Raw genomic sequence first — 15298 nt, forward strand, 5'->3', positions numbered from 1 at the left:
CCAGAGCAATCTAGGTAAATTACTAGCTAACTTTGGGGTAACTTTGACCACTATCTATAGAAAAATAACATGACACACTTGACTGGGAAAAAACTGTAATAAGTATAGTTACTGTGTAATTACAGATTACTTTAACCCTATTACAATGCAATAGTGCAGAAAGCAATAAGTTATTGAATATAAATACGTTGCTCACCTTTTTTGATCCTCCGCACCACAGAGGGGACCTTCCTGCGTACGCGTGGCTGTCGGTCCTGTGAGGCTACCCGCTCAGGTGACACCACATGGCGAGCGTCATAACTCAGCCCCAACCTGTACAGGTGCCCTCGCACGTGATTGGATAAGCCCACCCCAGACTCAAACACAGCAGGACAGTAGGGGCAGGACTTCCTTTCTGTTCCAAAAGAAGGGGAGAAGTCATAGTCATAGGACAGACTCTGGTTGTGTGTGCCGGTGGTGGTGGGTGACTCTGGAGAATCGTCACACACTGAGCTTTCTATACACTCTTCTTTGATGATAAGCTTCTGTATGTCATCGCTGTCATACTCCCCCTCCTTGTCTTCAGTCTTATTAAAATGGTGGTCAACCTGAACGGCGTTCTTTTCCAAACGGCCGATGTCAGCAGCAGGTGCAGGATTCTCTTTGATAGAAGAACCCCTCTGTCTGCGTATGAAGTAGCTACGGGCGTAGGGGTTCCTCTCGTTCTCACTACTATCCAGGAAGTTGGCTGTAGCCTCGCTGGTGTAAGCACTAAAGTCGTACGTGTCCTCATAATCATCGTCTCCCTCTGTGTCCTCAGGAGTGGTAGTCTCTTTTAATTTTGGGTTCAGTTTTGGCAAAACATTATCAACCACCTTGTCCACACTGTTGTGGAAGGGAGTGGACATTTTTCTTTTGGATGGGGTCTTTTGGGTAACAGCTTGTGCCTCTGACTTCCTGCCGGTCAAGTCGTTGCTACCTCCCTGACTCTTGTCAGAGTTGTAGCTATGATACAGCATCTGGCCTGGTTTAATCATCTTGGATGTAAGCAACACATCAACATTGGAGGGATATTTTGTCCTTTCGGAGATTCCTGAAACCACATGGTTGTATAGTTGATTGTCTTCCTCAACATAAGGGAGACCTGTTGTCACGTCTATTTTCTCTGTTGGTTTAGGAGATAATTTGCTTGGCTTGTCACTCCTCCACAGGGATGGTGACAGCTTGTTTGCTGAGCTGACAATGCTGCACTTGAATTGAGAGGAGGTAAGACCTTTGTAAGACTTCTGTGTGTCTGCTGTGTCTCTCATGTAAAAGTCAGCTACACTACCGGACCAAAAGCGAAAATCCGCTCTTTTCCAGAAAGCAGGCTTTTTAATACAGAACTTTGGCTTTAGCTGCAGTAGTTTTAAATCTGCTGCTTTTTTGGACGGGTCAGCTAGGCTATATTGATCTGTATGGTTAAGTGCTTTTTTAAATGGCGGATTTTCACATTCATCATCAGAATCAGACTGTTGGTGTATCAGCTCACCATGCTTTTTAAGGCAATCTTCATTCTGGGTGCTGAAAGGGCACACTTTACAGTGAAACAGAACATGACTGGATTCATCTTTGTTATCTGTAAGAAACTCTGACTCCTCATCTTTGATCACGTTCTTGTACTTGGACTTCAGTGTGTCACAGTGCATCGCGTACAGGTGTGCTTCAAGCTCCCGTTCCGTCAATGCCACGTGGTTGCACTCCGCGCAGAGGTAATAACGTTTATCCTTGTTGTGTGTCTTGGCGTGCTGGACAAACGTCTTGGGGCAGTTGGTCCCGAACACACACTGCGGGCACTGGAGCTTGGCGTTCCTGCCTTCGTCTCGGAGTTTGTTGAGTCCCTGTATCTCCTCCATGAGTTTCTCCCGTCTCGCCTGGTGGATAATCATGTGCTTGAGGAGGGAGCTGCGATCGCGGAACGAACGCCCACACTCCCTGCATATAAAAGGCCGGGGAACTTTCTCATGGTGGCGTACCTGATGATTTTGCCCATCTAAATGATACATCACATGTCTATGCAAATGCCTTTTCTCCTTGAAATTAACATTGCACATTGTGCATGGGAAGAATGATGGTTCTTGTTCGGATTGCTCTGTCTTAAGCTGTTTGGGCTTTCTACTAAAGAGGGAGACGGAGTGATTGTCCTTCGGGCAATCTGCTCTTACAATCAGCTTCTTAATGATTACAGGGCTGTCACTGGGATGCTCTTGACATGAATTCACAGAAGATTGTGCATCAGCCTTTTTACAGGAGGAATCATCTTCATTTATGTTGGAGATGTCAAAATCCTCATCATCCTCCTCCTCTTCAATATGCCACTTTTTGTAGGTGTGATTTGTGCTGCAGTTGTAAACCTTTTCAGGAGAGCCTGCCGTACCCACCAGGTGTATTTTACGCTTCCTCTGTCTTTGGTTGGTAAGCTGAGACATCACTCCCACTCCTGCAGTGTTTGTCTCTAAGCTGCTGTCAACTGTGTGATTCTTCCACAACGCCCGTATGAGCTCTTTCTGTGAATCCCAGTGTAGTGCATCAGTCCCGTCAAAACCGTCCGACGAGCTCTCAGAGGACTCTGTGGTGTTTAAGTCCCATATAGATCTAGCCTCGACTCCCTCGGCCGTCCATATTTGGTTAATTGGCGTTTGGTGTGATTGTGGACTGTGGCCTGACAAGGTGGTGTCGAGGGCCTGGTAGGGCAGTTCGGCCTCACTAGCCTCAGAGTCTGATGGTGACGTGTTGTTGGCCCCTGGCTGCGTGGTGGCTAGTGTTTTCAGAACGAGCCCTGCTGGGTTCTTCAGGGCGTCTGATTGAAGCTCACTGGGTGGTGGTAACACCTGAGGGCTTGTGTCCCTCCCAGATTGTCGTAGTTGGGCGTCCTGGGCCTCCACCAGGACATTGTTGGACATTGTGCTGTTTTTGTTCAGGCCACAGCTCTCCTCTGAGGCAGGGTGTGAACCAGGTCCATTAACAAGTGCTCCTGAAGGCAGTGAATGGGCTGCTTGGGCTGTGTGGGGAACAGCAGGGACACTGCTGGGTACAAATGAACTGGGCTGTGCTCCATTTAAAGGGTTTGGGAGTCCGTCAGAAGACAGCTGCTCTGACAGACCTGCAGCATTGTTCTTCAGGGAAGACGTGTGACGCTGTAATGGCTCCTGAGTGGCACCGGAGCTGTCACACACTGGTTCCACCACATCTCCTTCTTTGTTCTCTTGTGCATTTGGCTTTATATCAGCCATCTCACCAGTATGTTCTGAGAAGAGGGAAACAGAGAGAAATAACCAAATCAGCTTAAAACATGCTCAATAATTTATGTCATGTTTTGAGAGCTAAAGGCGGTGAAAAATGCATTATTAAAATGTGTCAAATTGAAATATGTACAGCCCAACCCACCACAATTATCATATCACTACATTGTATATCGTTTCAAAATCAAATGCAGGCTAATACTATGTTGAATAACAAATCCAAACAATTACTATTTTATTCACAGAGTTAAGTTTCAGCTCTGCCTACTTTCTCCCCAACTGTTCCACACAATGAGAGTTTTATCCGCATTACTTCAGCGCTCCTCTCTGGTGCTGCATTATGATTTTCCTCACACCCTCGTCCGCCACTTCTCTTCACAACAAACCCTGCTGTTAGCCCCAGATACCCCGGTGAGGGCTCTTAATTACCAGAGCACACCTCTGGGATACAACCTTCCTGTTCCTCCCCCGAAAGCTCCCAGACGCCTGCTAAAATTGACCAATTTCCATGGGAACAAAGTAGACTTCCAATGAGATCATACTCAGTCTTAGCACTCTGTGATGGTGCCAACACGGGGCCCAGCACGACGCTGTTGTTGCTCCAATCCTGACAAATTGGCATGCGTCGGGCTACACAATCAGTCTGTCTCACACAAACACACGCATGAACACACACAAACACGTGCACACATGCATGCATGCGCACACGCGCACACACACACACACACACACAGATATAAAACACACACACACACACACAGCTATTAAAAAACACAAATATATAAACAGAAATCAATAGTCGTCAGGACAGATTGCTGAATGTAATAGAGACTCAACTGTTTAAACAAGCCACTTAAAAGAGTGAAAATACATGAATAAAATCTTCTAACATTTAACACTCTTCCTAGCCTTGTAATACTCAAGCTGTGAGACTAAGAGACGAGGTGATGTATTTTACAGCTTGGTAGAATGTGAAGTGTCCAGGCAGGGTTGTTGTAGCCCTAGCTGATAGACATAGCCTGCATCCCAAATGGCACCCTATTCCCCATTTAGTGCACTACTTTTGACCAGGACCCATAGGGGCTCTGGTCAAAAGTAGTGCACTATAAGGAATAGGGTGCCATTTGGAATAAACCGTAGTGTAGTCCACAATGTATGCTCAGTGGATTTGACATGATCCAGTGTTGGCTGCTCTCTACAGGAAGCTACGTCGCTAACGAAGTGGTAAATTCAGTGTTAATGAGTGGCTTCACTGTTACCACCTCTGAGGTAAAACCTTCCGAGCACCATATTCCCTCCATCTGCTGTAGTGTTACTGTAGGGGCTTGGGTTAGCAGGGAGGGAGAGGCAGAAAAGACGCTCTGCATTTAAAGCTAACGTCACTGCTACCCCCCTTGAACAGCAGGGTGGCAAATCCATCAGAATATGATTACAGCTTTACATTTAGAGGCTCATTAGCAGCAGTACCGGCCAGGGGTGAAAGTAAGGCGGTACGGGGTCCCAGCAAAAAAAATTGTGGGGGTATGCCGTACCGGTAAATCATGAGCCTATCACAATAATGCAAACAAAATATCAAGAAAACTGTTGGCTATTACACCAATATTTATCAGTAGGCTATCGCATGTCAGAGGCATGAAAAATTAGCGAATGGACTTGAAAACGGGTGGTATAGCCTGCACTCCAAAATGCGATGTGGTTCAACGAGAACACCGACATTTTGCCAAGGTACAGATGAATGGCCGACACTGAGCTGTGCATGGACAGCAGTGGAAGCATACATTCTGGACTAATGACTATCGCCTAAATGTCATTAGACTTTGTGGTGTTCTGTGTAACGGAGGCCTCTTTCCATTCGTCACTGTAGGTTGCGAGTGGATGACGTGCGCGGGTAGCCTAGTAAAGGAGCCCTTTGAATTGACTGGTTGTGTTTATGCCACAATCAATCACATTTATAATATAAAGCCCTTCTTACATCAGCTGATGTCACAAAATGCTGTACAGAAACACAGCCTAAAACCCCAAACAGTAAGCAATGCAGGTGTAGAAGCACGGTGGCTAGGATAAAGTACCCTAGAAAGGCCAGAATCTAGGAAGAAACCTCGAGAGGATAAAATAAGTCATACATTTTAAAAGTTAAATGACACATCTTTACAACTAGGCCCACAGAGTTCCTATTGAATTATTATGGATTCTATATGTAATTATTGGATTACGCACGTGCATACATAAGAGGTCACCTACAGGGAAAGAAATTAAATCTACTTTCACCCCTGGTACTAGCGTACAATATGACTCTCCCTCTTTCTGTTCCAAATATAACAACCACAAGCAAGCAGCTAGGGTTCAACAGCAATGCCATTTTAAAACGTGTATTTGCTTTCATTTACTTCATTTAGTTCATGTGAAAAAGGCGGACTTTGCATTGCCAGAAGCTATTTACAATGATTATAGGCTTAAGTACATTTAAGTCGTCTGCGTAGATCGATCGCTATCTTTTCTATGAGATGTATTACTATTAATCCAGCTCTACATCTTTCCCCAAGACTGGGGAAACTGTATACTGTATATGCGAGAATGTTCAGTAATCATTATGTTCTAGAACATTCTTAAATAAAAGCTTTGTGTTCAGCCAAATTCTACTGAATGCATTAAAAAATAAAAAACTTGACGAAAGACCTCCCAGATATGTATAATATGTCACTGGGATTTTTCTTTCTTTGAATCCTTTTGGTTCTGGGTGTATCAGCACTTGCAGTAACACTCGTATAGCACCTCATCTTGAGGTTACTGCAGGAAAAACAGTGAGGCGATAATTGCATATTATCATAATTTTTCTGTATTCCCTGAAGATACATAAACCTTTCTGAGATATTTTATAATCAGCTTGTCTCAGCGACCCAATGTCTCTAAAAGCATTGTAGAAAAGCATTACAAACTTTAGAACATCTTACTCTTGATCTTACAACAAAACCTGTCGACAAAATACACTACACTGAGGGTACAAAACATTAAGAACACCTTCCTAATATTGGAGTTGCCCCCCCCCCCATCCTTGCCTTTGGAACAGCCTCAATTCGTCGGGGCATGTACTTTGTATGGTGTCAAAAGCGTTCCACAGGGATGCTGGCCCATGTTGACTCCAATGCCTCCCATAGACTGGATGTCCTTTGGGTGGTGGACCATTCTTGATACACACAGGGAACTCTTGAAACTGTTGAGTGTGAAAAACCCACCAGCGTTTCAGTTCTTGACACAAACCGGAGCACCTGGCACCGACCACCATACCCCGTTCAAAGGAACTTAAAAATGTTGTCTTGCCCATTCCCCCTCTGAGTGGCGCACACACAATACATGTCTCAATTCTCTCAAGGCTTAAAAATTCTTCTTTAACCAGTCTCCTCCCCTTCATCGACACTGATTGAAGTGGAGTGGCATTAATAAGGGATCATAGCTTTCACCTGGTCAGTCTATGTCATGGAAAGAGCAGGTGTTCTTAATGTTTTGTATATTCCGTGTATATCACATTTATTACAGTGATGAAACATTTTTATTTCAATTTTGTGTCAAAACGAAAGAAAACATTTCTGTCGCTCCATTCATAGACACATCAATCATAATGTGTCCCTGAAATGGCTCAAATCTTACGTGAACAGCCTGAAACATCATTAAACAAAGAAAGAGCCAGGCTTAACATCAGCAGAGAATCAGTGTTAAAGGCTTTGAGTTTGGGGTGTCTAAGGGAATTCCCTCTCCCCAACTGGGACCAGTCAACCAGACCAGTTCAACCGCTGGAGCTGTCTGGATGGATCAACAGACAGCCACCCATCCCCATGCAGTATATCTATGCCTCCACCTTCACCGGGAGAGAAAACACACAACTGAACCAGGCGGGGCCGCGGCCCCGCAAGTGCTGCAGCAGCTCCACAACTTCCTCAGCTAATGGGAACTATTGATTTACTTGACACAATGGGAATTTATGAAGCCGCCTCTCAAGTGTGAGAAGAGTATCAAAGCCCACGGCTCAAAACAAACAGGCAGAGATTCAGCCTGACACAGTCCCAAGGAGAGGAGAGCATAGTGTTGTTCAGCCACAATTCCACAGCGAGGAGGAAAGGCTTGGTTCAGTTCACATTCTGGAGAGTAGTCTAAAGTCTACTGTACCACATAGACCAAGATACACCTTATATTTTGGCAAAGGATGGGGTAAGCTTTTGAGGCATTTAGAAGTTATATACTTCAAAAAATCAATAGTTAATACCACAGATTGCACCTTTACCCACACAGACCCATACAGAGACACCAGAGAAAGGCCCAAAACGTTTAGTGTAGCCTACAACCTTCCTAATAGTCTGTGGAAATAATTCACTAGTTTCAAGTTTTATTACTCCTATGTACAGGATACACATGGTATACATTACACAGTCCAGAGAAATGCTTACTTGCAGGTTCCTTCTCATCAATGCAACAACAATAGTAAATAATAAAAGATAAGAATACAAACATAAAGTAAATGGCTCGGTAAAACAGAATAAAATTTTAGCACAAGTATAATACAGGAAGGCACAATTTCTAGTCCAGGATTTACACGTATTTTAGGGAAATGGGGATTAGGGGGCAGTGTTTCGCAGTAATAATAATAGTCTGTTGTAGTCAGGTGTGTGTGTGTGTGTGTGTGTGTGTGTGTGTGTGTGTGTGTGTGTGTGTGTGTGTGTGTGCGAGCTAAGGTTCAGACAACTACAGCTATTCAGTAACTATTGTAAATTTAGAGCTCACAATATTAGTTGACAATACATTCAATGGTGCTTGCATTCACAAAGAGAATAAAGTGGACAGTTTCATCCATGACATTTGGCTTGATTAAGTGAATATTTATTATCCAGATGGTAATTACCTTTTGGTGACAAACTATCATAATGGCATCCACACTCTCTTTTGGGGTGTGATTGTGTATACCTGTATCCTGATTCGGTGTGTGATTATGTATGCCTGTATCCTAAACAGACACACTCAGTCCTGTCAGCCTGAATCGTGATAATGTGTTTACAGAAAGCCTTTGATAACCAAACAATGTCATCCGCTGCTAGAGTAACAAGACATATATATGTATTTGACTCAAATGGTTCTAATTAGAAGATATGCATGAGTCACTGGCTACATCCCAAATGGCACCCTATTTCCTATATAGTGCACTAGTTTTAATCAGAGCCCTATACTATTTAGGAAATAGCAAGTCATTTGGGACTCAGCCACCACCGTTATGGATAAAAAATGATCTATTAATAACTGAAAGGCCTATGATCTAAAATGGGTTCTGGTGTTTATTATTTGGACGCAGTAATCAAAGGTTCAGAAGAATGTATGAATTAAGTGATACTGCACTTTAAGCCGGTGTTTTGAGGATATATTGTCACGGGTGTTGTTAGGTCCGAGACGAAGTTCCATTCGGAAAGTATTCATACCCCTTGACTTTTTCCACATTTTTTACATTACAGCCTTATTCTAAAATGGATTTTAAAAATAAATAAAAATCCCTCATCAACCTACACACAATACACCATAATGAAAAGCAAAAATAGGTTTAAATAAATCTTTGCAAAAGTATGAAAAATAAAAAAGTATTAAGACCCTTTTCTCAGTACTTTGTTGAAGCACCTTTGGCAGCGATTACAACCTTGAGTCTTGGGTATGACGTTACAAGCTTGGCACACCTGTATTTGGGGAGTTTCTCCCATTCTTCTCTGCAGATCCTCTCAAGCTCTGTCAGGTTGGATGGGGAGCGTCGCAGCACAGCTATTTTCAGGTCTTTCCAGAGATGTTCGATTGGGTTCAAGTCTGGACACTGGCTGGGTTACTCAAGGATATTAAGAGACTTGTCCCGAAGCCACTCCTGCATTGTCTTGGCTGTATGCTTAGGATCGTTGTCCTGTTGGAAAGTCCTGAGCACTCTGGACCAGGTTTTCAGCATGGATCTCTCTGTAACTTTGTTCCGTTCCTTTTTCCCTCGATCCTACCACTGAAAAACATCCCCACAGCTTTTTACTGCCACCACCATGCTTCACCGTAAGGTGGTGCCAGGTTTCGTTCAGACACCCCGGCAGTCTTGCAATCTAAGGTAGATGCCCTCAATCTCACACAAATCATCAAGGAACCCACCAGGTACAACCCGAAATCCGTAAACATGGGCACCCTAATAGACATCATCCTGACTAACTTGCCCTCCAAATACACCCCCGCTGTCTTCAATCAGGATCTCAGCGATCACTGCCTCATTGCCTGTATCCGCGACAGGCCCGCGGTTAAACGACCACCCCTCATCACTGTCAAACGCTCCCTAAACCACTTCTGCGAGCAGGCCTTTCTAATCGACCTGGCCCGGGTATCCTGGATGGATATTGACCTCATCCCATCAGTTGAGGATGCCTGGTCATTCTTTAAAAGTAACTTCCTCACCATCTTAGATAAGCATGCTTCGTTCAAAAAATGCAGAACTAAGAACAGATATAGCCCGTGGTTCACTCCAGACCTGACTGCCCTCGACCAGCACAAAAACATCCTGTGGCGGACTGCAATAGCATCAAATAGCCCCCGCGATATGCAACTGTTCAGGGAAGTCAGTAACCAATACACGCAGTCAGTCAGGAAAGCAAAGACTGGCTTTTTCAAGCAGAAATTTGCATCCTGTAGCTTTAACTCCCAAAAGTTCTGGGACACTGTAAAGTCTATGGAGAACAAGAGCACCTCCTCCACCCACTGCACTGAGGCTAGGTAACACGGTCACCACCGATAAATCCATGATAATCGAAAACTTCAACAAGCATTTCTCAACGGCTGGCCATGCCTTCCTCCTGGCTACTCCAACCTTGGCCAATAGCCCCCCCCAGCTACTCGCCCAACCCTCCCCAGCTTCTCCCTCACCCAAATCCAGATAGCAGATGTTCTGAAAGAGCTGCAAAACCTTGACCCATACAAATCAGCTGGGCTTGACAATCTGGACCCTCTATTTCTGAAACTATCCGCCGCCATTGTCCCAACCCCTATTACCAGCCTGTTCAACCTCTCTTTCGTATCATCTGATATCCCCAAGGATTGGAAAGCTGCCGCCCTCTTCAAAGGGGGAGACACCCTGGACCCTAACTGTTACAGACCTATAAAGCCAAGTTAACAAACAGATCACCGACCATCTCAAATCCCACCGTACCTTCTCCGCTGTGCAATCCGTTTTTCCGAGCCGGTCACGGGTGCACCTCAGCCTCGCTCAAGGTACTAAGCGATATCATAACCGCGATCGATAAAAGACAGTACTGTGCAGCCGTCTTCATCGACCTGGCCAAGGCTTTCGACTCTGACAATCACCATATTCTTATCGGCAGACTCAGTAGCCTTGGTTTTTCTAATGACTGCCTTGCCTGGTTCACCAGACAGAATTCAGTGTGTCAAATCGGAGGGCATGTTGTCCGGTCCTCTGGCAGTCTCTATGGGGGTGCCACAGGGTTCAATTCTCGGGCCGACTCTTTTCTCTGTATATATCAATGATGTTGCTCTTGCTGCGGGCGATTCCCTGATCCACCTCTACGCAGACAACACCATTCGGTATACTTCTGGCCCTTCCTTGGACACTGTGCTATCTAACCTCCAAACGAGCTTCAATACCATACAACACTCCTTCCGTGGCCTCCAACTGCTCTTAAACACTAGTAAAACCAAATGCATGCTTTTCAACAGTTCGCTGCCTGCATCTTTACGCCCGACTAGCATCACCACCCTGGATGATTCCGACCTAGAATATGTGGACATCTATAAGTACCTAGGTGTCTGGCTAGACTGTAAACTCTCCTTCCAGACTCATATCAAACATATCCAATCTAAAATCAAATCTAGAGTCGGCTTTCTATTTCGCAACAAACCTCATTTGGCCGCCTTTCCTTCCAGTTCTTTGCTGCCTGTGACTGGAACGAATTGCAAAAATCGCTGAAGTTGGAGACTTTTATCTCCCTCACCAACTTTAAACATCTGCTATCTGAGCAGCTAACCGATCGCTGTAGCTGTACATAGTCCATCGGTAAATAGCCCACCCAATTTACCTACCTCATCCCCATACTGTTTTTATTTATTTACTTTTCTGCTCTTTTGCACACCAGTATCTCTACCTGCACATGACCATCTGATCATTTATTACTCCAGTGTTAATCTGCAAAATTGTAATTATTCGCCTACATCCTTATGCCTTTTGCACACAATGTATATAGACTCTTTTTCTACTGTGTTATTGACTTGTTTATTGTTTACTCCATGTGTAACTCTGTGTTGTTGTCTGTTCACACTGCTATGCTTTATCTTGGCCAGGTCGCAGTTGTAAATGAGAACTTGTTCTCAACTAGCCTACCTGGTTAAATAAAGGTGAAAAAAAAACGAGAAAAAAAAACTTGACGCTTGACATTCAGGCCAAAGGGTTCAATCTTGGTTTTCATCAGACCAAAGAATCTTGTTTCTCATGGTCTGAGAGTGCTTTAAGTGCCTTTTGGCAAACTCTAAGTGGGTTTTCATGTGCTATTTACTGAGGAGTGGCTTCCGTCTGGCCACTCTCTCATAAAGGCCTAATTGGTGGAGTGCTGCAGAGATGGTTGTCCTTCTGGAAGGTTCTCCCATCTCCACAGAGGAGCTCTGTCAGAGTGACCATCAGGTTTTTGGTCACCTCCCTGACCAAGGCCCTTCTCCCCCGATTGCTCAGTTTGGTTGGGCGGTCAGCTGCAGTAAGTCTTGGTGGTTCCAAACTTCTTCCATTTAAAAATGATGGAGGCCACTGTTCTTGGGGACCTTTAATGCGGCAGAAATGTTTTGGTCCCCGTCCCCAGGTCTGTGCCTTGACACAATCCTGCCTCGGCGCTCTAAGGACAATTCCTTCGACCTCATGGCTTGGTTTTTGCTCTGACATGCACTGTCAACTGTGGGACCATAACTATTGATAGGTGTGCAGTTTCCAAATCATGTCCAATCAATTGAACTGACCACAAGTGGATTCCAATCAAGATGTAGAACCATCTCAAGGATGATCAATGGAAACAGGATGCACCCGAGCTCAATTTCAAGTCTCATAGCAAAGGGTCTGAAAATGTATGTACATTTCTTTGTCATTATGGGGTATTGTGTATAGACTGAATAGGGGGGATTTTTTAAATGCAGTTTAGAAAAAGGCTGTAACGTAACAAAATGTGGAAAAAGTCAACGGGTCTGAATACTTTCCGAAAGCACTGTATGTCCTACAAACACCAGCTTCGAGGGCATTATCACTTTTATACAAAGGGTTACCAACATATTCAAATACCAATTGACCCATTTTCATTACAAACCTTATTTTGATGAAATTATTCATACTATTTCATTCTTCCACAAGATATAGTCCCGACACAAATCTAGGTTTGCTACCAAGCCAGCTGGTTGTTTGTTCTATCGGTTTGGTTGCTTGAGAAGCGACCCAGTCGTTCGTTCTGAATGTTCCATTGCCATACTGGCTGGCAACGTTCTTATCCTTTGCTTGCTAGCTAGCCAACTAGCAAGCAAGCGATGTACTGGGATGTACACTACAGCCCAGTAAATCACTGGGGCCAAGCTTCCTGCAATCCAGGACCTACAATACCAGTCAAAAGAAACGACAGACCATCATTACTTTAAGACATGAAGGTCAGTCAATCCGGAAAATGACAAGAACTTTGAATGTTGCTTCAAGTGCAGTCGCAAAAACCATCAAGCGCTATGATGAAACTGAGGATCGCCACAGAAAAGGAAGACCCAGAGTTACCTCTGCTTTAGAGGATAAGTTCATTAGAGTTACTAGCCTCAGAAATTAAAGCCCAAATAAATGCTTCACAGAGTTCAAGTAACAGACACATCTCAACATCAACTGTTCAGAGGAGACTGAGTGAATCAAGCCTTCATGATTGAAATTGCTGCAAAGAAACCACCAATAATAAGAAGAGACTTGCTTGGGCAAAGGAACACAATGGACATTAGACAGGTGGAAATCTGTCCTTTGGTCTGATTAGTCCAAATTTGAGATTTTTGGTTCCAACTGCCATGTCCTTGTGAGACCCAGAGTAAGTGAACAGATGAGTGGTTCCCACTAAGAAGCATGGATTAGGAGTAGCGATTAGGAGTGGTTCCCACTGTGAAGTATGGAGGAGGAGGAGGTGTGATGGTGCTTTGCTGGTGACACTGTCTGTGATTTATTTAGAATTCAAGGCACACTTAACCAGCATGGCTACCACAGCATTCTGCAGCAATACGCCATCCTTTTTTACGAAGAAGGAGATTGATGAAGTGCTGCATCAGATGACCTGGCCTCCACAATCACCCGACCTCAACCCAATTGAGATGGTTTGGGATGAGTGAGACTGCAAATTGAAGGAAAAGCAATTAACAAGTGCTCAGCATATGTGGGAACTCCTTCAAGACTGTTGGAAAAGCATTCCAGGTGAAGCTGGTTGAGAGAATGCCAAGGGTGTGCAAAGCTGTCATCAAGGCAAAGGGTGGCATCTTTGAAGAATCCCAGAATTTGTTTAATACTGTTTTGGTTACTACATGATTCCATGTATTATTTCATAGTTTTGATGTCTTCACTATTATTCTACAATGTAGAAATGTACAATAAAGAAAAACCTTTGAATGAGTAGGTGTGTCCAAACTTTTGACTGGTACTGTATATACCAGGCGGTGTCAGAGAAAGGCCCAAAAAATGATCAAAGACTCAAGTCACCCAAGTCATAGACTGTTCTCTCTGCTACCGCACGGCAAGCGGTACAGGAGCACTAAGTCCAGGTCCAAAAGGCTCCTTAACAGCTTCTACCCTTATGCCATAAGACTGCCGAACAATTAATCAAATGGCTACCTGGACTATATACTTTGACACCACCCCCTTATTTTTACACTGCTTATTATCTATGCTTAGTCACTTTACCCCTACCTACATGTAAAAATGACCTCAACTAACCTTTACCCCCGCACATTGACTCTGTACCGGTACCCCCTGTTATTAACCTCGTTATTTTATTGTGTTACTTTTTATTTAATTTTTTACTTGAGTTTATTTAGTAAATATTTGCTTAACTCTATTTTCTTAAAAGTGCACTGTTGGTTAAGGGCTTGTAAGTAACCTGCTGTGAGTAACCTTACAATATGCGCCAAACCTGCTGTGTTTGGGGGATATGACAAGTCAAATTTGATTTGAACTATGGACAGAATAAAGTAGCAGCATTGCATTTGTTTTAGCTGTTTTCTAGTGACATTTATTTGGATACATCCATAACAATGAGCTAATTAGGCGCGATTTCGCCTGCATAGGACACTGTTGTTCAGAGAGGAGCTAGCCAAAAACACAGCTAACACAATCACTTCAAACTGAAGCTGGAAAGACTGCAAACTTGCCTCACTGAATTTCATTTGACCTTTTTTCAATTGACATTTTTTTGTATATATGATACCAAAATGATACCAGCTGATTCATGATTTTGACTGGCTGAGAAACGCTGCCTGCCTATCTGTCTCGTCCCGACTCCCAACACATTCATTACTATGGGACAGCTGAAGATTGAATTTGAATATTGAAACAATTTTGCAAATATCGGAGACAGACAGCAAGGTTTATACAAATCTCCGCTGTTGAAAATGAAATGTTAATCTAAAAGAAATGTGAGATAATGTCTAGATACTTTTTATAGTAGAGATCACGTTTATAAAGTGCCTGGCTGGGCTGATGAGACAGTGGATTGCGCAGTCAAATGGAACAGAGTAAATAGATATTTTAACATCATAGATTTAGCCGGTGGTAACTTGTGGAATAGACACCGGCTGGAATGCGGTTTTAACCAATCAGAATTCAGGATTAGACCCACCCGTTGTATAACAGAATAATAGAACATGCCTTGAGCTTTCTTTCTCTTCTATGAAAAAATGACAAAAACAGCTAGAAAGAAACCCTGATTACACACACAACGATGGCAATAGTGACGTAAAGTTGTAGCAATGTTCTCAAATTTGACTAGCCA

At 43.7% G+C, this 15298-nt stretch overlaps 1 protein-coding gene across 1 annotated transcript in view; it reads right to left on the reverse strand.

Moving 5' to 3' along the window:
* Window positions 1–15298, reverse strand: part of LOC112249673 (zinc finger protein 644) — a 49087-nt gene that overhangs the window by 16405 nt on the left and 17384 nt on the right. The window contains exon 3 of the mRNA XM_024419461.2: window positions 197–3265. Within this exon, the coding sequence (XP_024275229.1) occupies window positions 197–3251 (3055 nt within the window). The 5' untranslated portion in view covers window positions 3252–3265. The remainder of the gene's footprint in view (window positions 1–196; window positions 3266–15298) is intronic.

Source organism: Oncorhynchus tshawytscha, linkage group LG01, assembly GCF_018296145.1.
Source record: "Oncorhynchus tshawytscha isolate Ot180627B linkage group LG01, Otsh_v2.0, whole genome shotgun sequence".
Lineage (NCBI taxonomy): Eukaryota > Metazoa > Chordata > Actinopteri > Salmoniformes > Salmonidae > Oncorhynchus > Oncorhynchus tshawytscha.